At 39.7% G+C, this 27,500-nt stretch overlaps 1 protein-coding gene across 1 annotated transcript in view; it reads right to left on the bottom strand.

The window, feature by feature from the left end:
- Positions 1-4,179: 4,179 nt before the first annotated feature.
- The window catches only part of LOC138000486 (sushi, von Willebrand factor type A, EGF and pentraxin domain-containing protein 1-like), an 87,736-nt gene continuing 64,415 nt past the window's right edge, over positions 4,180-27,500 (bottom strand). Inside the window, exons 23-34 of the mRNA XM_068846941.1 lie at positions 26,588-26,701; positions 25,439-25,558; positions 24,743-24,865; positions 22,375-22,551; positions 20,903-21,097; positions 19,573-19,764; positions 19,030-19,206; positions 17,280-17,453; positions 15,789-15,962; positions 13,607-13,942; positions 10,915-11,101; positions 4,180-4,470 (exon numbers count right to left, since the gene is read on the bottom strand). Coding sequence (XP_068703042.1) covers positions 4,293-4,470; positions 10,915-11,101; positions 13,607-13,942; positions 15,789-15,962; positions 17,280-17,453; positions 19,030-19,206; positions 19,573-19,764; positions 20,903-21,097; positions 22,375-22,551; positions 24,743-24,865; positions 25,439-25,558; positions 26,588-26,701 — 2,147 coding nt within the window. The 3' untranslated portion in view covers positions 4,180-4,292. The remainder of the gene's footprint in view (positions 4,471-10,914; positions 11,102-13,606; positions 13,943-15,788; positions 15,963-17,279; positions 17,454-19,029; positions 19,207-19,572; positions 19,765-20,902; positions 21,098-22,374; positions 22,552-24,742; positions 24,866-25,438; positions 25,559-26,587; positions 26,702-27,500) is intronic.

Here is a 27,500-nt window from a genome sequence, read left to right as displayed (position 1 = left end):
CGTCGACTGTCAATAGCTTTTGTTGACGTAGTATGGCCGTGTAGCCGCGTCGAGCCACAGAAAGAGGGCTCTCGCGCGTGTTTGACTTGGTTTGAGCCGGCGATCCAATCAAAACAACTACCTGGCCAGCAGAAAACTTCCAAAAACCGACCTCGATGAGGTCCAACCTGAGCCCGCGATGTGGTCTCGTGATACTGGTTAGCGGATACCTTGTTTTGACATGTGTCAATTGACCATAAAAATAATTTAATAATTTGCACGTTCACCGCTCTTCATTTTCGGGAAGGATGGATGGAGAATAGAGAATCAAAAGCGCAAGAAAAGACACAAAAGTACGCCCTAACGAGGTTGAAATTGAAAGCACAATTCAAGGGATTCAAGATACATCAGCATTACATCATTTTGGATGTATTAGGAGGATATTCGAAAGAACTTCAGGACACTGTAAGGCAGCTGGTTGGAGCAAGAAGCAAAGATGTGCTCCTTAAGACGCAAAGGTCTATTCTCTCAAACAGTCTCCACATTGCACCATTTTTCAAAATCATGACCTAAACGATTTTGACTTTCCGTATGCAATTGCTCATGATATGTTAGTTTTTGGATAATATCAGAATTTCTTTTTCAATTTATAATTAATTAGTTATGTAAATACTGTGAGTTCTTATAAACTCGATAAGCGATGTTCGGCCCCCTATTGGGTATGTAAATATGCATATTAACGTTTTACACAATAATCTGCTGATAACAATAATAATTATTATAATTATAATAATTATTATTATTATCATTATCATTATTATTGTTACTGTTGTAATTATGTACAATTAAACTCAGTTTTGCTGGTCAACTGGACAAATAATTCCCTGCAGCGGGTCACAAGGTTCTGGCCATCTCTCAAATTTCAAGAACTCTTGGTAGTATCCTTGCATTTCCTAGTAATGCGGTCTATTGCACATGCCCTGATCTTACCATTATTATACCGATATTCTGAAGCGACTCATTCAGTCCTTTAAGGATTGCTCACAAAGCTACTACAACAACTAGTATCACCTCCACTTTTCGCAAAGCCCACATCGTTGTTATTTCGCGCTTGAGGTCTTGATATTTTTCAGTTTTACCACTTTCCTTTGAGTTAACTCTGCAGTCAGCTGGTACGGCAACGTCGATAGTATCGATTACTTTACAAACTCTATCCTCCTTCTCCACAACAATAATATGGTCGCACTATTACTGTATGTTGAAATCCCACAACACTTTGATCCTATCCGTCTCCAACGCACTCTGGGGCTGGTGCTTGTACCATTTGTCTGCTCTGTCCAACCCATTCACACCACGCAATTCCCAATGAATAATTCTGGTGACATTATCATGTCTCTTCTTATAGTCTTTTTGCGCAAGTTTGCTGCACTCGCTAATGACATGGGTAACACTTTCACCTCTCGTGACACAATTTCTACACAGCAGAGATTTCACACTCTTGTCCCCACATAATTCGTTCTCAAACATTGTTCTTGTGTCGCATAGATGAGAGCTTCAGTGAGGTATTTAAGGTCGGCTTTTTTTTGTCAATTTCATGTTGTTGTTGTTATTATTATTATCATTATTATCATTATTATTATTATTGTTATTATTATTATTATTGTCAGCGATGTTATGTTTATTTTAAAACTGAATTCCTCTTGCATTTATCAACATATCTTGCCATCAAAAATATACCTTATTTACTTGTTCATTTTGTTTTACCAACGCAAATCATGTGTTCATGCTCAGGAAATTTGATCCTTTGTCTTGTTCATTAAAAATAGTGCATGCAAGCCTGAATATGCACTCTGTTTATAGAACAAAACAAAGCACCAAATCTCCAGAGTATCGTCATATGATCTGAATTGGAAAAAAAAAATTAATGTACAAGACATGATCATTTAATGAGCAGCACAAGTGCTCTGCACGTGCCTTTCGATCAGCTGGTTTCTACTGCACATGAACCTGCTGTTGTTTTCAATAGAATAGACACGCCATTACTGTCTAATAAAAAATCTCTATCGATTCCTTTCAAATGAAACAGAGAATAAAGCGCGAATAATTACTGTCACTTGTTGCCGGCGCGGGTTTGCTCGGTAACACCTTCTCGAAGGCCGCAAGCAGCTCTGCAACCAACATGTATCAGAGAATATAATATGATAACCAAATAACTTTAACTTATGTCTACACTTCGGATTCCTGGGATACCTTCGAGGCTCCCTTTTCATTTACGCCGACCAAGATTCAGTCCACCACACCAGACTGAGACCCTAACAAATCATGCGTTTGGTCCGATTTTACGTCCACTCCGCGCATTTCTCATCATTATCCATTTTCGCCAGTCTTTCATGAGGATTTGTTTTAAGTTCGTCACTGCTGGGTGATCTTTTAGAACGAAAGGCAAGCTTCGTTTGCTCTCCTGTGGTTTTTGGAGGAGCGCCAGTACAAGTTTCCTGTTTTTAAGTTGCCTTTCCGAGAGTGTCCTTTGAACAAGAATCTCGGGATAACCTCTTTCACGTTGGCGTGATTTAATATCTTGGATCAGTTGGCGTGATTTAATATCTTGGATCACAGGTAACCCAGGCTCACTGTATGTGCCACATACGTAAATATAGAGAACATATGAGCCGAAGTTTAGCTCTGGAAATTTGCAAGAAAATGGAAATAAAAATCGATGAAACTTACCATGTGGTGAGCTGTTGTTGTCTTTAATACGTACACGAAGTTTCGGGAGAAATGGTCCTCTCTCACCTTCCTTCATAGTATAGGGACAAGGTAGGAGACGCAAGCCAGCGTAGGGACTCCGATCGACCCAAAAGAAGCACGATTTCTTTCGTGAAAATCGAATCCAGTCGCTAAATGAACACGCCAGGCTCGTGGAACATGAATTTCTCTAAACCATGAATCCACTGAAGCATCTCCAGGTAGCAACGCGAAGCCACCAGACTCCGTAAAACTTGTAAGCTAACCTGCTAAATTGGCGGCCAGAAAGCGTTGTCCTCGCGAAGTGTCCAATCCAAAATGGCATTGAACTCTGGACGCCTGGTGACAGGTATAATAAGTTCTTGAGGGAGGGGAGTCCCAAATTGCTAAAAACAAAACTCACTGAGCAATCTGGGACTCCCTTCCCTCTAGGGGGACATATATTCCCCTCGTCACCAGGCGTCCCGAGTTCAGTGCCATTTTGAATTGGACACTTTGCGAGGACAACGCTTTCTGGCCGCCATTTTAGCAGGTTAACTTACAAGTTTTACGGAGTCTGGTGGCTTCGTGTTGCTACCTGGAGATGCTACAGTGGATTCATGGTTTAGAGAAATTCTTGTTCCACGAGCCTGGCGTGTTCATTTAGCGACTGGATTCGATTTTCGCGAAAAAAATCGTGCTTGTTTTGGGTCGATCGGAGTCCCTACGCTGGCTTCCGTCTCCTACCTTGTCACTATACTATGAAGGGAGGTGAACGGGGACCATTTTTCCCGAAACTTCGTGTACGTATTAAAGACAACAACAGCTCACCACATGGTAAGTTTCATCGATTTTTATTTCCATTTTCTTGCAAATTTCCAGACCTAAACTTCGCCTCATATGTTCTCAATATTTACCTATGTAGCACACACAGTGAGCCTGGGTTACCTGTGCTTGGATGAGCTCTTCAAACATTTTTTTAGAAGAGTTGGTTCTGAGAAGTCTCTGAGCCTCGCCTTTGATGAAGTCTTTTTTGACTCCTGGTGGGTGGGACGAGGAGAAGAGTTTGAATAGGTTTGAAGTGCGTAAGCACATCAAGGACTGGGTTGCTCTTGAACCTTTGTTAATGTTTGTATCCAGAAATGTCGTTTCTGTATTTGAAATTTCGGCGGTAAAATAATTCTGGGGTGGTGTTGTTTGCTTGTTCAATGAACCGCATCATTTCGGTTTCAAAACTGTGATTGCGAATGCTACAATTAAGGACAATTGGATCATGAAGATTGGTGGAAAAGACCAACAAGATGTATTCTAAATCAACTGCAATTGTAATTGACGTCATGATCGGTATCGGGGATTGGCCGATGAAAACGTTCGGGATTTCGGGATGAAGGAAAAATTGTGGTTGGGATGGCGGGATTGAAGAACCCTATTTGGGGACCCTCATAACCTTGAAGGAATGAATTTGTCTAATAGGACAGCAATGATTACAAGCCCATTTATTGCATATGTTTGTTTCAGTTACATGCATGTTCGACAAAATAGCTAATGTTGCAACAATATCATCCTATCATACATGACTCTCGTTTTTCTTAACCAGTAACATAAGGCCAGTATTTCTGGTACTTTCCGCTCCATCCCTTATGTTGTCGCCCATCCGAATTTCCGCTATTTGTTACGAAACGGAGCCAAAGATACGACTCAGACGTAAACGAGAAAGAGGGAATGAGGTGCCCGGACCAGCCATTACTAATGGTCCTTTCGCCAAACCTATAAAATAAATGAAATGAAGAGATTAACGTTTTGATGTTGAGTCGGAGGTACTCGGAAAAAATCCAAGTGCTCCTTTGAAGGAGCCGAACCCACGACCCCTTCCGATTACTAGTTCGCATGCTCTGCGACAATTGTCCAGCCATAATGCTAGTATCTAAATGGTCAGAATGAAGCATATTAGCCATTTTACTTGTCTTCCAGTACAATCGCGAAAATGAATGATGGTAATCAAACTGAGTGGAGTGCAATAGGCCACTTTCGAAAATACCATAATACTCTTTGTCCCTCCAACTTTTGCATGAGCCTGCGTTTATTTTCTCTTGGGACTTATAACGGTCCCAAGAAAAACTGGAAACCATGCTCATGCAAAATTTGGAGGGGCAAAGAGTATTATGGTATTAGCAAATATCAAAAATACCATAATACTCTTTGTTTCTTCCTCCAAAGTTCTGCATAAGCATTGCTTTTATTTTCTCTTAGGACTTATAATGGTCGAAAATGGCCCATTACCACTTTATTACATCCGTTTACAAATCGCAGCAATTTAATCGCTCAAATACAGGATTTTAGTCAGTACCAATATTTTATTGATGCAGTTGCCGGTTTATAAAAGCAAACACAAAATGTGCTCTGAAAGTTGGAACTCCCCTGAATGACGGTCCTCAGCCTGAAGGAGGTCATTATCGGCATTTAGTCAAATTCAGAACTGTAAGTAATTAAATTCTTCTTCTCTTCTTACCCTGCGGCCCACCTCGTCATAAGAAGATTCTCGTGAGCGTGCAAAATAAGAAATAATAAGTGCAGGTATGAATATGCAAATAAATGCGCAACCTTAAAATCAGACAGTGACTGTGCATGTGAGAGTTTATGATTTAGAAAACATTATTTAGTCAGCGTCTATCAAGAACATAGTCCCACATCAGGTTCTTGAAGGTTTCTAGACATGGGGCCAGCACAGCAGAATGTGGTAGTTTATTCCAATCTCGAGTCGCTCTCGGGAAGAAAGACATTCGATGTATGAAGTACGAGAAAAGGGGACTTTATAGCTCCTACAGGTAAGATGTCTGGAACATCTAGCCGTTGTGAGCAAAGACTATTGTGTGCCCAGGTCCACCATATCCTTCTGAATCTTGTAAAACATACACAGCCGCAGCGGCATCCTTCTCTCCTGAAGTGACGCCCACCCAAGTCGCTATAACATATCACTGACACTAGATGTATTATGATACATCGCCAGAAATTTCGAACCAAATTTGATAATTATAATGACCATGTTTCTTTAATGGTCTAAGCCGCTGTCAGATCCGGCCGAGTACGGGCTCATTGTCACAAGGCACAAACATGACCGAATTTACAGTCAAGAAGGAACCACTGAACGAAAATACTGTCAATTATTCTGAAATGTTCAAAACGCAAGAAATTAGCTCTCGAACGAGAGGTTTTGGATGAAATTGGAACGATTTTTCACGAAGATATTGAAAAGCGAATATCAGGAAATTTTCGCCGTGGAGTCCATACTGAAATTTTTGGTGTTTTTAAAGCTAAAAACCGAAAGAGATTTCAATCGAGAAGTGCAAAATGTAGCTGGACCTAAAAGTAAGCATCCTTAACTCGCAGAACCGATCCAAAATGGTTGTACCCGACGAACTTGGACGCGAACTGGAACACTTTAAGTGGGCTTTGCATCGGCATTTTATCGCCGACGGCCATACAAATCTTTTAGAGTCAATTTAAAAATCTATTTACCTTAAAACCGAAACGGCCATACAAATCCTTTAGAGTCAATTTAAAAATCTATTTACCTTAAAACCGAAACGGCCACACAAATCCTTTAGAGTCAATTTAAAAATCTATTTACCTTAAAACCGAAACGGCCATGCAAATCCTTTAGAGTCAATTTAAAAATCTATTTACTTTAAAACGGAAACGGCTAAAACTTGCAAGGTACGTAGAAAATTATTATCATTTAGTTTAACAAAAATACTAATAAAATCATGATTGATGCAAAGTAGGCGAACTCTAATGCTTCTAGAAAGTTTTTTTCAATTTTCAATCTTTTCTCATTCATTTCATGTCTCTGCAGTAAAAATTGCATCGGTTTAAGTGTCGCCTCTCACTGTGCATGTCGATTGGAAATTTCTGGCGATGATCTATTCAGGGCGAAGCGAGCAGCCCTACGCTGAACCATTCCCAGCTTGTCGATGTTTGTCTTTGTGTAAGGGTCCCACACAATGGCGGCATCATCCATTACGGGACGGACGAGTGTATTGTATGCCAAGGTCTTAAGGACAGGCGAGCTAATTCTTAAGTTGAGTCTAGCTGACCCAATTGAGGCCAGGGTTTTTCCATGTAGAATATAATCACGATGCACAAAATTGCGCTTACGCCCTATACGAAGAGCCTTGAATTTGTCCGGGTGGAATTCCATTCTCCATTATTTTTTCCCAAACAGCTAGGTTATCAAGATCACGTTGGAGGATTTGACAATCGCTATCAGCATGAATAGGCAGGTATACAATAGTGTCGTCCGCGAACAGCCTAACATTGGAGACTAAGAATTCTGGTAGGTCGTTGATGTAGAAAAGAAATAATTACGGCCCGACTACCAAACCTTGTGGAACGCCGGAGAGAACTTGCGTACTGTCAGAAAATTCTCCTTCCAGGACAACCCCTTGGGATCTTCCAGTCAGGAAGACTTCATTTCATTTATTGGTACAACCGCAGACACCGTGATGGTTCGGCTTTCTAATAAGGAGCCCATGGATAACCTTATCAAATGCCTTACTAAAAGCTATTAAAAAAAGCATATATTTGATGACCGTCGTGCATGGAGTTAACAAGGTCATTTAATAAAGCTAATAATGGAGCCTCACACGATCTCCCAATTCTGAAGCCGTTTTGCAAAAGATAAAGGATGCCGTGGTCACTGGCATAATTGAACTAGTGATTATATGCTCTAACAGTTTACAGCAAATACTGGTCAACGATATTGGCCGATAGTTGCTAGGGTCACTCCTCGAGCCCTTTTTAATTATAAACAGGGGACAGCTTTTGCTTCTTTCCAGTCCTCCGGGTTTTCACCGCTCTCATAAGACTTGACAAATATAATAGACAATGCATTTGCGATAGGTTGTTGCAGTTCCTTTAGAACGCTAGAGGATATTTCCATCAGGACCTGGAGCTTTGTGGACTTTTAGGCCATGCAGCAACTTTTTAACACCCTCCCTTGTTATGATAACGTCTTCAATGGCAAAGGGGGTAAGCCACGAAAATCTTTGTCCTTTTCGTCCGCCGGAGAGGTAATAATGGTCTCAACGTATCCCGAATAAACCGGTCTTAACTCCCTTTGGATCCGAGTCTTTAGGTGCTTAATTTTCTTGTGAAGAGTATGCACTGCTTCTTCAGAGGACCAAAGTCTGGCCTTCTTCCGTTTGATATGTGCCCTGTCCCCCTACTTAAGGACGGTGCCTACTATTGTTATTGCGCATACGTTGTGCGCATCTTGGGATACTCGGGTTTCCTATCGATGATGCTCACTAATACAGGAATATTTTTGAGCGGTTTAAAAATGTCCGGAGAAAGTAAATCTTAGTAAGTACTCTTGGTATCCAAAAAGAAAATTGGGGGTAACCATGCATTTTTTGAGAGGTAATTAAGCTTCAATTTGAGAAAGAACGCCATACATAGCTTTGTATATTAAAGTATTTTAAAAATATTATTCATGAACTATCTTTGAATAATGCGTGGTTACCCCCAATTTTCTTTTCGGACTTCAATAACACTTGTTAAGATCTACATTTCCTGCATAATAATAAACCGGGGCAAAAATCTCTTTGAATTAGTAGGCACCGTCCTTAATTAATTAGCCTCCTGATTGATTGTGTGATCCAGGACAGACCGCTCTTTAGTTTGCAAGTTTTATGGGGTATGTGCTTTTTAATGCCATCATGGACAGCCGTTTTAAATACGCACCATAACTGACCTACGGTCAAAATGTCCTCATTCAAATCAATGTCCCTAGAGATGCTTATTAGGTCAATCTCCAATTCCTTCCATCTTGCCTTCCTATACAGTGGGATCTTTCGCTGCTTTTGAGTGTGCCGTATAGGTCGGATGTCGAGATCTACCAAAGGGCAGTCATGGTCTGAGATGCCAGGGACCAATCTAACTTGACACACTATCGTAGAATTGTCAATGATCATAAGGTCCAGCGTGTTTCATTCTCTGGTGGGGACTTCAACAAGTTGGGTTAGGCCACAGTCATCAAGCAAATCACCGAACTGGTGATGCAAGTTCGGATAGGGACAACCAGTCCCATCCTGGAAAGCTGAAGTCGCCGTCAATGATAACATTATGCGTAGGGTTAATTTTCTGCTGCGATTTCTCTAATTCATTAAGGCTGATCGCATCATCTACTTTTGGTCTGTAAAAGGCACCTATGAGTAGGATCTTGCATCCTAAAGTGTGCAATTTGCACCACATCAGTTTGCAGTCCGTTTCAAGACTAGGCTCTCTTGACAGAGTCAGATCAGTCTTAACAGCTATGAACACACCTCCATGAGGATCACTGTGTCTATCCCTTCTTTCTATCTGGTAGTTGTTGGTAGGGAAGTATGCGCTGTTGCCCTGGTTACTACTTAGCCACAACTCGGTTCCAATAATAATATCTGGATTATATTCATTAACTAGTCGTAAGAAGGACTCTCGCTTAACCGGTAGGCTCTAGCAGTTCACATTTAAAACAGTTATAGTGTCCTTCCTAAGACGGGAGAACTCCAAGGATCTTGATTTTTGAGAGGAAGTATACCAGGGAGAATCTAAACCGTTTGAGCCGAGATGTATATGTCGCTCGATAGACTAGAAGAGCTACTTGAGAGCTCGAAATTATCATGCCGAATCGAAAAGAGAGGTTGAGAAGTTTGGAAGTTCACAGTTTGCGCATATCCATACAGATGACGAGTTGGCCAGGCCTTCGGAGACTGTTGTACACATTGACAAGCAACGAGCATGATAACATGTATCGCCCGAATCATACTGTATCCCCCGTTAATTTGATTGACGGGCGTCGCACAACAACCACAAGGATGCTTGAATTGCGGGCCAGAGTTTGAAGAACTCGATAGAAGAAGGGAGAGAACCAGCTTTAAACTAAGTGGCCTGCCATCCAAGATGGCGGACTTCGACTTCTCTCTGATAGTGCGTAGTAGTGATTCAGGTCCCTATCTCATAGGATTCTTATGGGCGAAAATGATACTCCATCCACATTCCAAGAACTTGCCATGATATCTGTGATGGTTACTTAGCAAATGAGCGGTTTTTGAAGCGGCAAGTAGAAGGAACGCCGCAGCTAAAAAAATTGTGGCCGCCATGTTCGCTGGTAACCAGCCATCCTTTTTTTAAAAGGAGTTTTGGCAAAGTTTTGGGAGCAAACATCGTATTAGTTGAAGTATACATTTTGCTACTACAGTACAATGTTCACCAAGGTTTCCTTGTTTTGTATTTATACTTTCTATTTTGTATTCTTGAGCTTTCTTTGTACTATTCACCTTTATCACTCGGCGGCCATTTTGGAGTCCGTGGGGAATAAAGGCTTTGTCTTTGCATTGTCTTTGCCCGATTAGCCTCACACTGAATGAGAGGTTAGACGTGCAAAATCTTATGTATGAACATTGAATGATAAGGCTCTACTTGTGTATTGTTATCCATCTTGAATAGCTCCGCTAATCGTGGGTAACCTAATTGTAAACGTTGATGAACAGTAAGTTAAACGGATGTTTAATAAGTTCGGGAAATCGTATGAACGTGAGTGCGTTTGTGATTTATGGGCAGATGGGGTTTACTTGTGATTTATGGGGACGAGGGATGTTTTAAAAGTTCTTAAAATGGCATGAGCTGCAGGCCATTGTAATTTTGAGTGAACTTTCAAAACATCACTAGTGACCATAAATTACGAAATGAACGAGCAAATTCAAACGATTTTTCAGTTGTTGTATACTCCAGAAAATTACTAAATCGCTGTGTTTCCATAGCACCTTCCGTATTGCACTCTATAACTTCTATTGCATTCTTGGTGCATTCGTCATTAATAATAATAATAATAATAATAATAATAATAATAATAATAATAATAATTATAATTATAATTATAATAATAATATAGCGCCATTCTCATTAGTTGCACAAGTTTGGCGCTTTACGATAACATTCACAGTATAAAATAAAGGTAAAAATATCTATCTATGAAGACTAAACATTTAAAAGGTTATTAACAAGTTAAAAAGACATTTTAAAAAGGTACGTTTTTAAACGTTAGTTAAAAATAACCAGTCAGAAAGGCGATATTCTGTTGACTATATAATGAAGCATTGCATTGGCAGAAAGTTGAAAAAAAAATTCTCGTGTTGGGCAGAGATTTGAAATAAACGTAGACAAAACACTGACCTTCCCGACTTAATGACCAGGTAATCATGACCACTTTCAGTTGAGTAATCTGTCAATATAAACTCGGTGGCCTCGTTGTTTCGATACAGTAGCCATACACAGTCGGTGTTATCCGGATAACCATTCGGGTATCCGGGAGAGGAGAACGAGCCCGATCCATCTTCAAAGACGCCTCCACAAGATTGGTCTAAAAACAATCAACGCAATCTGAGTCAGTGACTGTGGCAGCATTGGGGTGTTTACTATGGTAACAAAAAGACTGAATTATCTACTATGGTAAACTGATAAAATCTAGATTGACCCTACGGAATCATGTTGGTTTAAACCATAAAACTCTCATGATACTGCTCACGTTGCCAGCGAAACGATGCCTACGCAAAGTACAATAGGGAAGCCACATTAATTATATATACACAAGGCTAGAAATTATGAAAGAAAGTCATTATAAAAGCGATTTTTTTCGACTTATTGTCACCATCAGGGTTAATTAACGCCGTCCGAGATTGTGCATGGTTTCAAGAGATTAACATCAGCAGATGGTATAAACACTCTGCCCGTTGATGTGATTGGTAAACGTAGTCGTGGTGTTATTGATCTACCGTCAGTTAAAGTGCCACTATGATCAAATTTTTACCTCTTGATTTTTTAGGCGTATCACAAAGAAATGTATGAAAGAATGAAAATGCCGTTTACCGTTTGCAAATACCTGCATTAGCTCCAGAGATATTTAAGTTCGAAAAATGTGTAAAATATGCAAATGAGATGACTGGTGATGTCATACACTCAACCCAATATTACATCAAGTATATAAATACAGCTATCTTCGCCAATTTGCAGCGCAGACTATTGAAACTTGGTAGGCTAATAGTTCTACAGAAAACACACCTACGGCTATAAAACATTGTGTTCCCATGGCAACTCACTCTTTTCCAGTCCCTACCACTTGATTTTAATATGTAAGTGATTTTCAGCTCAAAAAACGTTAAACAAGGCCACAAACTCAAGGTAACATATTTATATGCTTGTTGGATCATGTATATGAGGCACCATTTGCAAATATGAAAATAGAACGCCAAAGGTGGCCAGAAATGCCTTTAATATTGGAGAGGTCTGGAACCCAGTATATTGCCATGGTAATGAAACGGTTAAGCTCAAATTGTGGAGCACATTTAGTAGCATCTTATTGCAAAGAATCAAACATTTCTGATGCAAATTGGCTGAGATATCCTTTTTCATCATATTTGATCAAAATTTGGTTGAGAGTATGACGTCATCTCTTAGCTAATTTGCATATTTTAAAAACTTGAATATCTCTGCAACAAAAAGGGATTTGAAAATAGTAAAGAGCATTTTTCGTCTCATGCAGGCTACTTATTTATGTCTTAAAATGGCTGCGATAGAAAAGATGCGATTTTCGTCATAGTGGCACTTTAATTAAGCCTTGACTTCATTGGCTGTGAAGACTGTAAAACTCTGATTGGTGCGTTTCAATCCATTTGGGTAAATGCCATTTGGAAAATGCTATTTGCTCATTTTATCAATATTTAACTAGAACATTTATGAACAAAATAGCCTGAAAACAAAGGTTTCCTTCAAAATGAGAACACTGACTGCTTTATAAAACGAACGCCCTTTAAGATGGCTCAAACAAGTTTAATCAATTTTTAGAGACCGATCCTTTTAGAAGGATTGACTCCAGTACAATACTGTTTCAAGAAGCGACAGTGTAACGGTATCAGATTAACAAGATGCAGGCTCATCACTGTGTCTAAAGACGTCACCATGACAACAGAAATCTAATTTGATTCTAGCCATAAATTGAAACTAATTTAGGAGAGTTTCCACATTCAATATATCTTAGTATTATGGCCTTTTAGTGATGCAGTGTTAGGCAGTCAAATACTTTTACAGAGTACAGTGTTGAAATAGTCCATTTTCGACAGATTAAAATTCAGTCCTAAACAAAAGGCATCATCTCGAGGCTCTGGGTTATAAACTCACTCAAATCTTTATATTTATTTCCCAGAGACTGGAGATGATGCTTTTTGTATAGGACTGAATGTTAATATATCGAAATTGGTCTATTGATTTGAGACATCTTTAATTATTCATTCCTTATAGTACTATTATGACCAAAAAAATCAATCAGTTTTCTTTTAAGTAGGATTTTAAAACTATTTTAACTGAACACTAAGTGACTCAAGATTTAAGAGACACCTGTTCCTTTTAACTGGAATTTTGCTACTTAAGTAACTTTAAAGTCGTGAGAGAGCTGGATCGAGGAGAAAATGACGTCAAAGACTCACTAGTTTAATAATGCAATGCGTATGTGCGCAGCTGAATTAATATGTAGTACGGGAAGTTCGGGCTTTTACACTTTTAAACTCGTGTTTTGCATGTATAATAAGCTGCAATTACACCCTGAAAGTAACTGGTGTCACTCATCCCTATATCCTACCCTCTAAGGTCCAATGGGTCAAAAGGGAGTAATGGTGGACCGTGAAATCCAAACTCACACTTAAAGTAAACAGCCTTTGGATAAAAGTCAAAGCTCAAAATTTTGCCAGTCGGGTCTTAAGCAAAAACACTGAATCTAAAGAAAATAAGGAAGTGATTTTTTGATCATCGTAGCACTCAAAAGTAACCAGTAGTGACCAGACTGAAAGACACATTTGACTTCATTATCACTCACCAACTTGCTTATAGCTGAAAGAGAACCCTTTAAAGTTTTTGGCTCCATCGCTAACAAATCTCACACGCACCACATTTCCGGATGAAGTGAATGGCGGTGGTGTGTAGGTTGTCCCATCAAATGCTATACTGGGCGTTTGGAAATGACTTGTATCGTAAATAAGCACGAAATCGTGACCACTCTGTGTTTTGAATGCAGAAAAGTCCAGTCTAACTTTCTTGTTAACCGGAACTTGTATCTGCCACGTGCAGTATTCGTTGTCGCCGTAATTGGCAGGGTAGCTTGGTGACGTCACTACTCCATTTGGACCATTTAGGAACGTTCCACAGTTTGTAACTGTAAAAATGAAGGTTTCGTTTTTAATGTTCTCAGAATTAAGTGCTATATATAATCAGGAAATTGACGTGGATAAGAACTTTACGGATAATTACTGAAACACTGACGCCAGGGGCACGTTTCTTGAAGCAATGACTTTTCGGGCCCGAAAAGTCATTCGTGAAACTGTCATCGCTTTGTCTCAAAACACTGGTCTTTTCAGTATGTTTTCAAGATAACTAAAAGCAAAATGACTGAGAAAATTGATGACTTGAAACCTTTTTCCCGTCTTACAATATTGGATAGAGTTAGCTTCACGTTCACGGCAGACGGCAAACGTGAAGCTGAAGTTTGCGTTTTGCCAAAGATCAAAGAAACTGGTTTGATTTTAGCTCCTATTTTGCCTGTTAAATGAAAATGCCGCGCACCTTCTAAAAAGAGAAAGAAAAGCAACAGCCTACCGTTTCACGTTTCCTGCTTCACGGAAACGCGATGCTAAATCTCTCTACTGAGGGAATTGTGACACACGAGAAATTTCGAGACAATTTGGGAGACGGGCTCAAGGATCGTCTTAATCTTTGTTTCGGCGAATCATTAGGGAGCTTAAGCAACGACAACGGCGACCGCAACGAGAACGCCATGTTAAAATCACAAGGGTGTGGTAGTTCTTCAAAAAATGACACTCGTCGGAACGGCGCTTAAATTTAGGGGAGAAAATGACAATTTATCCTAAGTGCTGACGTTCTTCATAAAGCCTCAAATTTGGTTATTTCACGTCGTTGTTTTGCTGACGACAGCAAAGAAATGGACAAAAGTGAAAAACGCACGTCCAAGGCGTGCAAAGGCTATTTTTTTGCCCACTAAATATGCAAATTTGTAACGTACTTGTAGCCCGTCGCCGTTGCTTAAAAGGGCTCGAAAGGGTTTTAACACTTAGAAGACCCCCTCTTTAGATCAAATGATGCTACAACACTGTATCACGAAACAGCAAGGTTATGGTACCATATACAACACCGATTATTTCCAAACAAGATGTGATCATTGCTCATATCTAAAAAAACGAATTTGCTGACCCCCCTTTTTTCTTTTTTATTGCTGAAAAATAATTAGAAGGCCACGATGAAAGTTTCGGCAAATTCTGTCCAGCACATTAGAGCCACCTTACAAAATCACAGAATTAAGGTGGCTCTGAACCAGCTCAACAGAATTTTTTTAAACTTTGAAGAAAGTTTCACCTTACCCTTCTGATTACTTTTCAGAAATAAAAAAAAATGGGGTTCACCGAGTTCGTTTTTGAGATATAAGCAACTAAAGACAAAATAAAGACTGTATCTTGTTCAGGAATAATTTGTGTTTCATTTGGTACCACAATATTGCTAATACATGGTACAACGTTGTGGTGCCGATCTTTCTAATAAGAGCGTCCCTTGGAAGCTTTAAAGCTGGTTTCAGCCACCTTAAGCTCCCTATTGACTGGCATTTTACAACGTCGCGATGTTGGTGCCTTCAACAAAATATCTCCCCTAACCCCTCCTCTAACAGGTGGTTTGAAACCAATCTCTAGAGGCAGAAACAACAATAGTGTGATGTACAACTGCGGGTGGACGAACAAAAGGCGTAAGGGAGAGATCTATTGCTTTCGTCCACCAATACTTAGGTAAAAATTAGCTTTGCTTTTGCTCCAGACATGGCGACGATGACGTAACACGGCTGTTGTTACCTGTCACTGAATAAGTGTGGTCACGTGGACACCAATATGGCCGCCGTAATGTCAATTGTGAAAAGAGAATAGTCTCTTAGTAAAACCTTTTATTTTCCTTTCAGAGATAAACAGCGCACTGTTGTGACCAATTTTGTCGCTACTTACTTTGACAGGTTGGTTGAGAGCCGGTCCACGAGCCATCCGCTTGACACGTCCTGGTTAGATCTCCAACAAGTTTGTAGCCCGGATCACACTCCAGGAGGACAGAACTCTGGTAAGTAAAGATGTCCCCGTATCTGACGCCATTGGCAGGTATACCTGGATCACCACAGCTGACAACTGAAAATTGTATACGTGGAAATAAAGAGAGGAGTTTTAATATTTTCATACCCTTGTTTTGAGTTTTGTTTGTCATTTACTCGTTGCCCGTCTTTTGCGTAATTTACCGCTGAGAACCGTGGGAGCGTTTATTATTTGATCTCGCTGTTCGGCCATCTTTTGAACAAGCTTGAGTATGTAAAAAAATCGTTTAACTTCTCAACCACTCAAATTAGCTGTAGGAGATTGCTACCGACGAGCACAAGCTGTCTTTCTGAAATGCGAGTGGCCGGGGGATACTTGATTTACCAGGGTTAACGAATTTCAGTCCCAGAAGTAAAGCAGACCAATTGCCACTTGAACCAATTTTAGTGTCTAAGAACTAATGACCTATCGGTCTCGTTATCTTAGCGTAAATAAGAAACAAATGAGGGTTTGTTTCAGGGAAAAATTTCAATAACCGAGTGTTGCTTCAAACTACCAAGTAAAGTTTATTTTAAACAATTATTGTGTGTCCAGAAATGTGCGCAATTAGTTGCACGTTGACTTCAATAAGCATTACGAAGTGTTCCCTCGGTCTTCTCCCCAAGTTCAACATCACTCGCTTTAAGTAATACAGGCAATAAAAGACCCATGTTCATCAAAAAGATATTGCTCGCTTGTGTTGTTGTTTTGAAATAGTGCCAGCGTTTTGATTGGGTACTTGTCGGTGATTTTCGAATTTTAAGGTCACAAAGTGTCTTCTAAACGCTGATCCTCAAGTGAAGAGAAACAACTATATTTACCTCAAGTGCACCTAAAAATAACGCTGACCCTAACATGGACTTCACTGCTGGAAAATAAGTGGCAAATGCTTAGACTTACACTGCGACGCGCCTTACCGTGGCCACCCAACAAACATTTTTTTCAAGTTAGCCAATCAGTGTGAGCGGATTTGATTGACAGACAAGCCTCCATTTGGTTCTTGCGCGTTGAAACTTTCTATGGAGGTGTGTCTGTCAATCAAATTCGCGTATCTTGATCAGTAGCTAACTTGTAAAAATGTTTGTTGGGTGGCCACGGTATGGCGCGTCGCACTGTAAAGGGATACTTCGTTTTGGATATCAAAATTAGGCGTGTACCTGATTGCTTCAGTTGCATATTAGCCAGTATCAAAACTACCATAATACTCTTTGTTTGTCCCTCCAAAATTGTGCATACGCGTTGCTTTTATTTCCTCTTGTGGACATACAATGGTCCCAAGAGACCTGAAAACCATGCTTATGCAAAATTTTGGAGGGACAAACAGAGAGTATCATTGTATTTTTGAGACTGGCTAATTGTTCCGCAAAACCTTACTGTGACATGTCGGCTGAGTTCCAGTCCACAATCCATTGTCCTGACACGTTCGAATATCAGATCCTTGTAATGTGTAACCAACGTTGCACTCGAATTTGATAGAGTTGCCATATTGGTAGGAGCTTGAATTCTTATTGCCATTTGTAGGGACACCTGGATTGCCACAAGAACGCTCTGTGCAGAACAAATAACTCTGATTACGTTCTTGGATCTATTCTTCTTGATCGTCAAATGATAAGAGCTCATTATTTTAAGAGTATTTACAAATAAGAAGTATTTTCTTTGGATATAATTTGAATGTGAGATCAAAGAGCCCCTACAAATATTATTTTTAGATAGATAGATCGATAGATAGATAGATAGATAGATAGATAGATAGATAGATAGATAGATAGATAGGTGCCAGAATTAAGGTAGCTCAAGCCAGTTTCAACACTTTCAAGAGAACTTGTCATTAGAAGGATTGAAAGTACAACACTTTATCACCTGTTATAGTGAAACATCAGTTGTTGCTGAACAAAATGCAGTCATTTCAGTCACGTAACAAGTTACCATGGCAACAGGAAAGCCTTGAAAAAACACCCTATATTTTGGCTTTAGTTGCTCATTTCCGAGCAGGCCAAGATAAAACTCTCTGCAAAGTTTAAAAAAAAAATTGTGGAGCGGATTCAGAGCTACCTTAAGTTTTCAATTATTTAACGTAGCTCTGAATCCGCTCCATAGAAATTTTTTAACATTTGCAGAAAGTTTCATTCTGGGATACTGATTACATTTCACAAATAAAAATTGAGGGGCGCCGAATTCGTTTTTGAGAAATGAGCAGCTAAAGCCAAAATATGGGGTGTTTTTACGGGAGTTTCCTGTTGCCAAGGTAACTTTTTACGTCACTACAATGACTGAATCTTTTTCAGCAATAATTGGTGTTTGATATGGTACCATAACATTGCTGTTAAGTGATAAACTGTTGTAATGTCAATCCTTCTAATAAGATAGTTTCTTTCAAGTGTTGAGAATGGTTTGAGCCACCTGAAGTATATGCAGTTACAATAGTTCCGGAATAGTGTTACAATACTTCTATTACTTAGAACTCATAATACATACGTAACATTGTAATATTAAATACTAAAATCTATAAGATAAAGTTCCCTTTGTAAGTTGCACGTGGAGTCCGTCCATATCCGCATTGTTTTCTCAATTTTATATTTGACGAAGATAAATATAAGAATGTTCTTACCAACTGCCAAGTAGTACCAAGTAGGGTGGGGATGTGGTTAGTGAGCAATTAAGGAAAGCGTGATAGCTACGTTCGGTGATTGGCTCAAATAGCTCGCTATTCCATTTCAAACAATAAGATAGAAAGAAAAAAAAAACAATCGTTTCTTTGTCGCTTTCGAATCCTCGTGCGCTGTGAATCAATCCAACCATTGTTCTTGCTGCGATTGGTAAGTGATTAGTCTGTTTGGATCAGTCTCGCCATGCGTGATCGACCATCACGCATAACGTAGACAGCGAGATATCACAAAACACAGTTGTACAAAATAAGGTTAATTGCAGCTCGGTTTCAAACGAATTGCGTAGTATTTATTAATTAGTAACCAGCTTTATTTGATTGTCATTGAAACAGCGATTGAATTAGCGCAAGAAAAGGTATATCGGTAGTTTTACATGTAATTTGAGCTAGATGATTGGAATATTCAAAACTCAAGGAGAGTATAGTTGCTTCGAACTGAAATAAATATTGAACACATACCTAGACAAACCGGTTTGGTTCCACTCCATTGTCCATTGCCTTGACATGTCTGACTTCCCTCTCCCTCGAGATGATGGTTTGGTTTGCACGTGTACGTCACAATGGATTGGAAAGTGGTACCACTGGAAATGTCGCGGAAACCGCCATAGGGACTTCCAGGGTCATTACAGTCCACCACTAATAGTGCATGAAAACAGCCAATCAAAAGTTTCGATTTATTTATTCAAAACTCAGTTGTGAACTGAGGACAAAAGATTGTGCATGGCCACGGTTAAGTTAACATGAAGCGCGATGGCACTGTTCCCGCTTTTGTAGTTTCCAGAGTTTCATAACCAGTCCATCTATATGAAGTATGCTCAGACTAAGGGTGCTAACTGTTAATCCCGAGGAATTGTTTTTTGACAGTGTGCAACCCAGATTGTCTTAGGTTATTAAAATTGGGGTGATCAGTGCTGACAACTCGGCAAATGTAAGATCGCTTTTGAATTACGTGAGTCTCGCGCATGCGTCGACATGACTAGCACGAGGAAATTGAAAACTTACATTCGCAGGTAGGATCTACTTCGGTCCACTGTCCTCCACCTGCACCATTTGAGACACACGTTCTAAAGGATGAGCTGGACGGTACTAGATTGAAGCCATATTTGCAGGTGATACGGAGAGTGGCACCTAACTCGTAACGGAAACCTTGGACCTCTCCGTTCGTAGGTACAGGAACAGGACTACAGAAGGCAGCTGAAAATAAATTGTGAGGATGACAATCTTTGTTTCCATAAATGGAACTCTTGAGGTTCTTTTTATATCAAAAATCAAACATTTTAACGTACATTATTTGAGAATAGGAGCTATTTGGGAGTTGCAAATGAACGCATGCGCAGTTGTAGACGTATGGGTGGTTAGTATCATAGTCATGAACAATTTGCCTGTTGTCGGAAGAGGAATGGGAATGGTCAAAAAGACCAAACTAGAGATAGCAGATCGAACATGTAAACCTCGCCAGAATCGCTGCACGCCACACGAGCTACGCGAGGCAAAGTCTCTGGAAAACGTTCCCTGAATGACGTTTTGTTACACGTACTGATTAGCTGAGGGTGATTTTAAATCACCGTAAGCTCATTTGCATATATCTTTTTGTCGGCCTAAGCTCGTCGTGAGAGCTGGAAAAGGACGATATGAGAGATTCGGCCTTCTTTTTCGAAGATTAAAAGTAAGTAACATGTTCGATATGATTGTGCAGTCGAAGATAAATCCCAGGGAAGTTTTACGTCCATGAATATTTGCATTCTTGAGAGACATACATATACTTTTTTCTTTAATGAAGATCATTTCGTGTTACATTCGATGGCTTTGTGGAAAATTATTTGACAAAAAAGTCATCTACCCCTCCCATTATTGATGAAAATGCTTAATCATGGAGAAGAAAACTCACTGACGCAACCTGATCGTGATTAAAGCCCGCTTTACACTAGCACAAAAATCTGACTCGGTACTCCGGAATCTCGGTACCGTACCTATGTTTTTCGGGCACGGCATGTTAAATTTTTGCGTGTCTAAACAGAACAAAGAGAAGGCATACTGTTAGGCACCCATTTCATAAAACATAGGGGTGACAAGCACAACTCCAGAGGTGAGCTCGGCACTCCAAATATTGGTACGGTGCCGCTATTTTGGAGTGCTGCGCAGTTACTTTTGTGCGTGTGTACAAGCGGTCTTAATGTTACTCAATGGAATCTTAGTGTGGAAACACTGAGGAGACGAAAGGTCTTCAAGGTTTTTACACTGACCCCAAAAGACCAAAGAGTAGACAACTACAAATCTTAAACTAAACTTTAACAAAACCGATAAAAACACGTTATTAGCTCATGATACATACCAACACATCGTGGCTGTGTTCCGCTCCATGTTCCATCTTGCTGGCATGTCCTTGTGGCATCACCGTCGCCAGTCATTTCGTAGTTCGCATCACATGTGAAAGTCGCTGTGGTACCGAGAACGCTTCGGCCGCTATCAGCACCCGTGAGAACTCTCGTGGCGTGCTCCACTTGACCAATCTCCTCACAGAAAACACCTACGGAAGGCAGGTTGATTACAGAGCAATGATCAACTAGCTTACTCATCCAAAACTGCACCTAATAAGTGGCATGCCGAGTCTTGATAAAAGTCACGAAGTGTTACTCATCTGGACAATTTAAGCAATTGTCCGCTCTTAAAGTAGACACCTGAAAAACTTTTGAGGTCTCTACTGTACGAGACAATTGCTCAAGGACGGTTCCCACTATTTCAAAGGTATTTTTTCGCAGTTTACTGAATATGCAGGAAAAGCTGATCTTAACAAGTGTTATTGGAATTGGGGGTAACCACGAATTTTTCGAAGACAAATAATCAATAATATTTGTAAAAAGCCTCAAAAGTTGTTGTGGACTCACTCGGCTGCGCCTTGTGAGTCCACAACATTTTGACCACTGTGATGACGAACATCGTTGCCGATAAGAGTACAGACAACGCTTAAGCACTTTTGATTTGTTAAATTTTCAACGACAGAGCGTTGGGGTTTGGTTTTACTTCTAGACTAGGGTTGTCTTTAGAGTTCATGTTTACCTGAGGAATAAAGAGGAAATCATGTTTTTAATGACACTTATTTCCGCATTTTTATATGCACAAGTAATATGGATGTGCGAAAGAAAGTTAAGAATGCTTTTTACCCTTATCAGCATCGGGTTGCATCTAATTCCGCACATTTCTGCGCATATCTCTGAGCTGAGATCTGTTTTAATAGTTTCATTCGATTCCATCTTTCCGGTAGGGGTTTTACGTCAATGAAAACGAGAAGCATAGTTGCGCCTGTCTTTTTATGGCAGCCATGATCTGTTGGCTGGTGCTCTCTTTATTTTTACGTGGCAGTTATCATTCCGCGAAGACACTAAACCCTCTTTTTACATCGAAACATAAAAAAAGTGTATTCTGTACCAATTGCATTTTGGTTAGCAATCAGATAAATCAGATATTAAAGTTTCATTTAAATCTGGGGCTAACAGTAACCGTCTTCGTCCAAAGAGACCGTTATTCTCAAGATCAGCACCGAATATGGAGGCCTCTAAAGCCAGTTTCGAAAACCACGCAGCCGCAGCTTAGGTCCACGTCTGTTATCATTGGAGACCGCTAGTGTTTAAAATTCTGAGACTGCGCAGAAGAACGACAAGTCCATAATAATTAATTAGAAGACGTCTTGCCAGACGTCGTTATTCTCGGTGATGGCCAGATAAAAGGATCGTGGCCTCTCGCGTCGAACATCCCCAGCAGCCACATTGACTTATTCCCTATTTTCAATTGGTAGAAAACACTTACGAATACAGCTTGGTTCCCCTCCTGACCATTGGCCATCTGCTTGGCAATATCTACTGGTAGTATACGTGGCTTTGTAGCCGCTTTGACAGGTGTATGATGCAGTGCTCCCCATCACGAGTCCAGAACTTAATGCCACGTTACCGTTTGCTGGAGAGCTTAACGCAGGGCAGGATAAAGCTGTAATTAATAGGCAAGCACAAGGAATTGATTTGGTAAAAGCGGGAGGCCCAGAGAACTAGAAAAAAATGAGCCATTACTCTAAAATATGATGCAAGTTTAGTTCTTTAAAACTGAGGGGAAAATTACAGTGCGAACAAAAAAGTTGAATCCAGTCAAAATATATAGAAAAATATCGAGTGAGATATTGTTCTTGCCACTCGAACATAAAATTCATATCTTCGAGCTAATGGGTAATTTTCTTTTTATTATATAGACAGGAGCACAAACTTTATCGCAAATTCTTGAAGCTCCCCGGCAGGAATTTCTTCAATTTTCGCATTTCTTCTTCACTTGCAAGGAACTCCTTGAATAATTTAAAGTTGTATGAAGTTTTATTGTACGCGTTAGCATTTTCCTGTTTCTCAGAGAAGGATTCAGAGAACCTCAGGAATCTAACGCTCGCCATTTTTTCACTGACTGTTTACACAAACAACCATGCAAAGGCGGGAAAAGACGTCATCAATATCCCTACAAGTGAGATATGGAAAATACACCACTCGGGTCCCGGATATAGTTTCGTATGAATTTTCCGAGCGGTGTATTTTTCAGTAAAACGCTACTGTCTATATAATAATCAATTGTATGCCTTGTCCGAAGTCGATGAGACAAAATATCAGAGAGATTTAGCACTGCGTTTACAGCGAACGGCAAACGCCAGGCACACTTTTTCATTTGACCAAAGATCAAGGAAACATATTTGACTTTAGCTCGTTTTTTGCCTCTTAGAAAAATATATAAAGAAACTTTTCAAAATAATTGCAGTTAGCAGACAGCCTTTTTAAGTTTGCCGTTTCATACAGACGAAATGTCACCTCTCTTTAATGAATGATTACCCATACGGTTCTTGGCCCAATGGTTTGGTGTTCTGAATTGCAAGCCGGTGCTTTTGATACAAGTCATTATCTGAAAACCAACTAGATTTGTCTTTGGAGTTCCTCAAATTCAACTCCCATTCTCTTTGTAAATAGTCAGTCGGTAGCTTCCGGCAAATTGTTACTTCCCATACTCGAAAACGTAAGCTGCATGCAAGCTTGTTTTTTTTACTTTCAACGGCAAGTGCACGCAAGCTCTTTACTATCCAACCTCTTTCTCAGGGTCTCCAAAGAAACCCTGGGAACGAAGCTGTTTACTATCAACTTCTTTTAAGGGGGGTGGCACTTAACTACATAAAGACAATGGTTGCTAAGAAAGCTTTTTAGTCAAAGAGCCCTGCAAAAAGGTTCCATGGATGGTTCTATGAAGTAACGTTTTCAATAGATATGTGACATCACTTCAATCAGAACGTGCATGCGCAACTAGTCCCAGTCCTTTGCCGTGCGTTTCAGTGTAAAACAGGTAAAAGCTCTCAGGAAACGAAAGGAAGAGGCACTTTTTTCACCGGATGGGAACTGTTCCATCATTTTTCGTAAACTGTAGCATGGAATTTCTATTTCGATAAAAAGTGGAACTGATATTTTGAAAAGTATATCAATGGAGGGCCTTATGACGGCATAATTATTTTGAGAAATGATTTCTTTTAAAATCCATGCTACAGATTTTGTGCTAGAATGTTCTCACACTTTTGTGTTAAAAATTTGTGGAAAACATATTTAACTCGCTAAGTTTTTAGGCATTTACTGTTTTGGTCACGTGATTTACCAAATGTGGTTGTGATTTGAACAAGACAAAGAAATGTTAAATAGAAAACACTTGACAAGAAAGGATAACTGTAGAGTTGAAGGAATTAGAGAAATGGCTATTTGAAGGATTCCAGGGCAACGGTTTGGTAGGTAAGAGCCATCCCCCTTAATCTCTCAGACCTTGTTCGCGAAAAGGTCATTTGAGGCTTTTTCGTCGCAGAAATTTTAGTAAATTTGAGAAAAAAGAATGCCAATTGCAAGCATAACCTTCAAAACATTTTGAGATTTCTGAAAGATTTTTTCAAAGTTAGTGTATCCTCTTTTTTCACTCGAAGTTGCAAACGTTTCCAAGCCTCAAATTTTAAACACATGTTTTTGCATTATGAATCAAGTTATAGGGTCTGGCTTCCCAGTCAAGATAACCCTTAATCAGAGCCAACCATCCTTACCAAAGAGAAAGAAGCCTTCACACCCTTGATTTTTTTTCTCATTTTGAACGAAATAATTTTGCCCTATGATGTTAGACTTACGGTCACAAGTCTTTTGGTCCGCTTTAAGAGAGTATCCTTGCCTACAAAGGCAGTAGAAGGATTGATATGTGTTGACACATGAATGCTCACAGCCTCCATTAGAATATGCACATTCATCTCGGTCTGAAGAAAAAAAGTATATATATATTTTAAAAACCTTGTATATAGATGTTATGACTAGCGTGAGGTCGGTACTGGGAAAATATTGGCGAGCTCCTTTTTTTGCAAGTTTATGCGCCAACCCGGAAAAGTTGCAGGGAAAGTTTTGGCTTCTAAATTGTTAGGCACAAATCGTTAGACTTTCAAGCCTCCCGGATAAGCACCCAAAGTTCACGGTGTTGTGTTCAACTTCCGCCAGCATTTGGTTGGCTTGTGTGTGGCTTTTCATCTCACGAGGCCAGCCTGAAGTAAGGCCTTTTTGCCAGGTGTTGAAACTTTCTCTAAGAGTTTCTTCCTATACCTCGTATATTGTCTTGGAGAAAACAATTCAAAACCGAAAACTACGTCTAGTTTACTTATAAATACCAGGGTAACTGAAAGAAAATTATTAACCAAAAAACGACAAGTCAATAATGTGCTGGACTGACCACTGTTATATTGATAAAATATATTACGTTGCTTTACGAGCTTTTTTTTGTGGGTGTGAAATACCACAATATAGTTTATAAACTTTAAAGTAAAACTCTCTGAAATCACCTTTGCAGCTTCTCCCAGATTCCAAATCCATACCACTTGGACAAGTGCAGGAAAAAGAACCAACTGAGTTGTGGCATGTGTGAGAACAGCCTCCGTTTGAATTTGAGCATTCGTCGATGTCTTGTGAATGAAAGAAAGAAAGAAAGAAAGAAAGAAAGAAAGAAATATAGGAAGGAAGAAAGGAAAGAGGGAAGCGAGATTAAATGTGAGATTTTCACAATATTCTCAGATTATTTCATAATCTTACATAATCTTCTTGATCGAAAGTGTCTTCTCGTTGGTTTTTATGAAGAACAGTGGAAAGCTTCTCTTATTGGTGCATTCATGTTAGCACGGGGTGTGGCTATGAGAACCTCACGGCGCATGTTTCCCAGAGCCTCGGGTCATGCGCAGACATAACATGCGAGCCTCTTGTGACGAAAATGATTTCTTGCATCCAACACTTCTTTTGCGCACGCTCAATACTTAACAATTAATCACTGAATGCGCATTGGAAATGGGTGGTAAATAGCCGACGAGGTGCGTAGCGCCGATTTGGCTATAATAACATAAGCGCGAATGGAATAATTGTTTTAGTATTCTGAACTGTTTTACTTACAGAACGACAGGATGTTATCTCCGTTTTTACAAAACGACCGACGCAATCTGTTTTCATATAAGGTCACTATGGCTGATAACCGAGATTGAGTGAGCCAATCAGAAAGCTAGAAATGCAATATCCGAGACTGAAAATTTCATAAATTGCATTGTTCAACAACACAATAAAGAATGGCTGCATTAGACCGATTTACGACAGGCCTGCAACTCCTATACGATTTTCGTGTACGTCAGAAAAAGTGTCGTAGCATTTTAAACCATGTTTTAAAACTGTGGCAATCATAAGTCATAGGCCTGTCGTAAGCTTGTCACATGCGCCAAAAATCGTACCGTGTAACTCCTGGAACTATATAATAGAATTTCTGTCAGGTCTGTGGAGACTGTACGTGCAAACAAATGAGCGAACACAACAAGGAAGATAAGAGCGAACGAACGCAAAAATATGAGAGTACGCAAAAGAACGAAAAAAAAAAGAGCAGGCGAATAAACAAACATGCGTGTGTGAGTCAGAGAATGAATAAATGAATGAATGAAAAAGATGCATAGACTTACCAACGCAGGTGGTCGATCCTTGAAGTCTATATCCTTTGTGACAGTGACACACATATCCCCCATTAGTATTTGCGCACCATTGATTGCAAGGATTGTTATTGCACTCGTTGTCATCTGCCAGTTTTCAATGTGAAAAGAAGAAAAAATGAACAATAATTATGACAGTCAGTGGGGTAGATGACAATCAATGCGCTTGGAATATGTGATCCTTGTGTCATCAAATTGCATAGAAAATTTAGTGGTCCCGTTATTCCCGTTCAATCAATCCCATTTTCTTCGATTTAGATTTTTACCGACTTCACATACTGTATCTTGTGGGCCATTCTCACGACTAATATTCACCATATCGCTATATTCTTGCTTGAATCTAAGGCTTGTGAAGTAAAACGTACCTGGTATTCAAATTGGTATTGAAGTGTCATCCTGTGAAAAGTGTTTTTTTTTTTTTTTTTTTTTTTTTGTTAAAAAGGAAATTGCCGTTTAGTTACAACACAACGAGACATGTTGGTGTTAACAGTAGAAAACGGTGCATGCGGTGCGGCCCTGCAGTTAGGACGCTTGCCTTCAGATCCGGAGACTTCGATTTCAATTCAAGACCCGTTCTGACCATTCACTGAGTTTGATCCAACTGGTTTGTCTACGGCCAGTTGGGATTCTTAACAGTTGTAATTGTTGTTTTCTTCTATTAATTCATTGGCCCTAAAAAGCTCCTAAAGAGAGTAGTCAATAAGAAATGAATGTTTTGATGCATCAGAATCGAATTTCAAAACTCTGTTTTTCTTTTTTTTTAGGAAGATAGAGTTCAATTCCCAGAAGAATATATCACTCCTACAACATGGCCACCGTGGCGAACGCCATGTGAAAACACTCTCTTGATGTCAGGTGCCGCCTACTTCAATAGATGTTTTAGCAA

Source organism: Montipora foliosa, chromosome 4, assembly GCF_036669935.1.
Source record: "Montipora foliosa isolate CH-2021 chromosome 4, ASM3666993v2, whole genome shotgun sequence".
NCBI classification, from domain to species: domain Eukaryota; kingdom Metazoa; phylum Cnidaria; class Anthozoa; order Scleractinia; family Acroporidae; genus Montipora; species Montipora foliosa.
The sequence above is the reverse complement of the archived record's forward strand: the minus strand, read 5'-3'. Positions and strand labels throughout refer to the sequence as shown.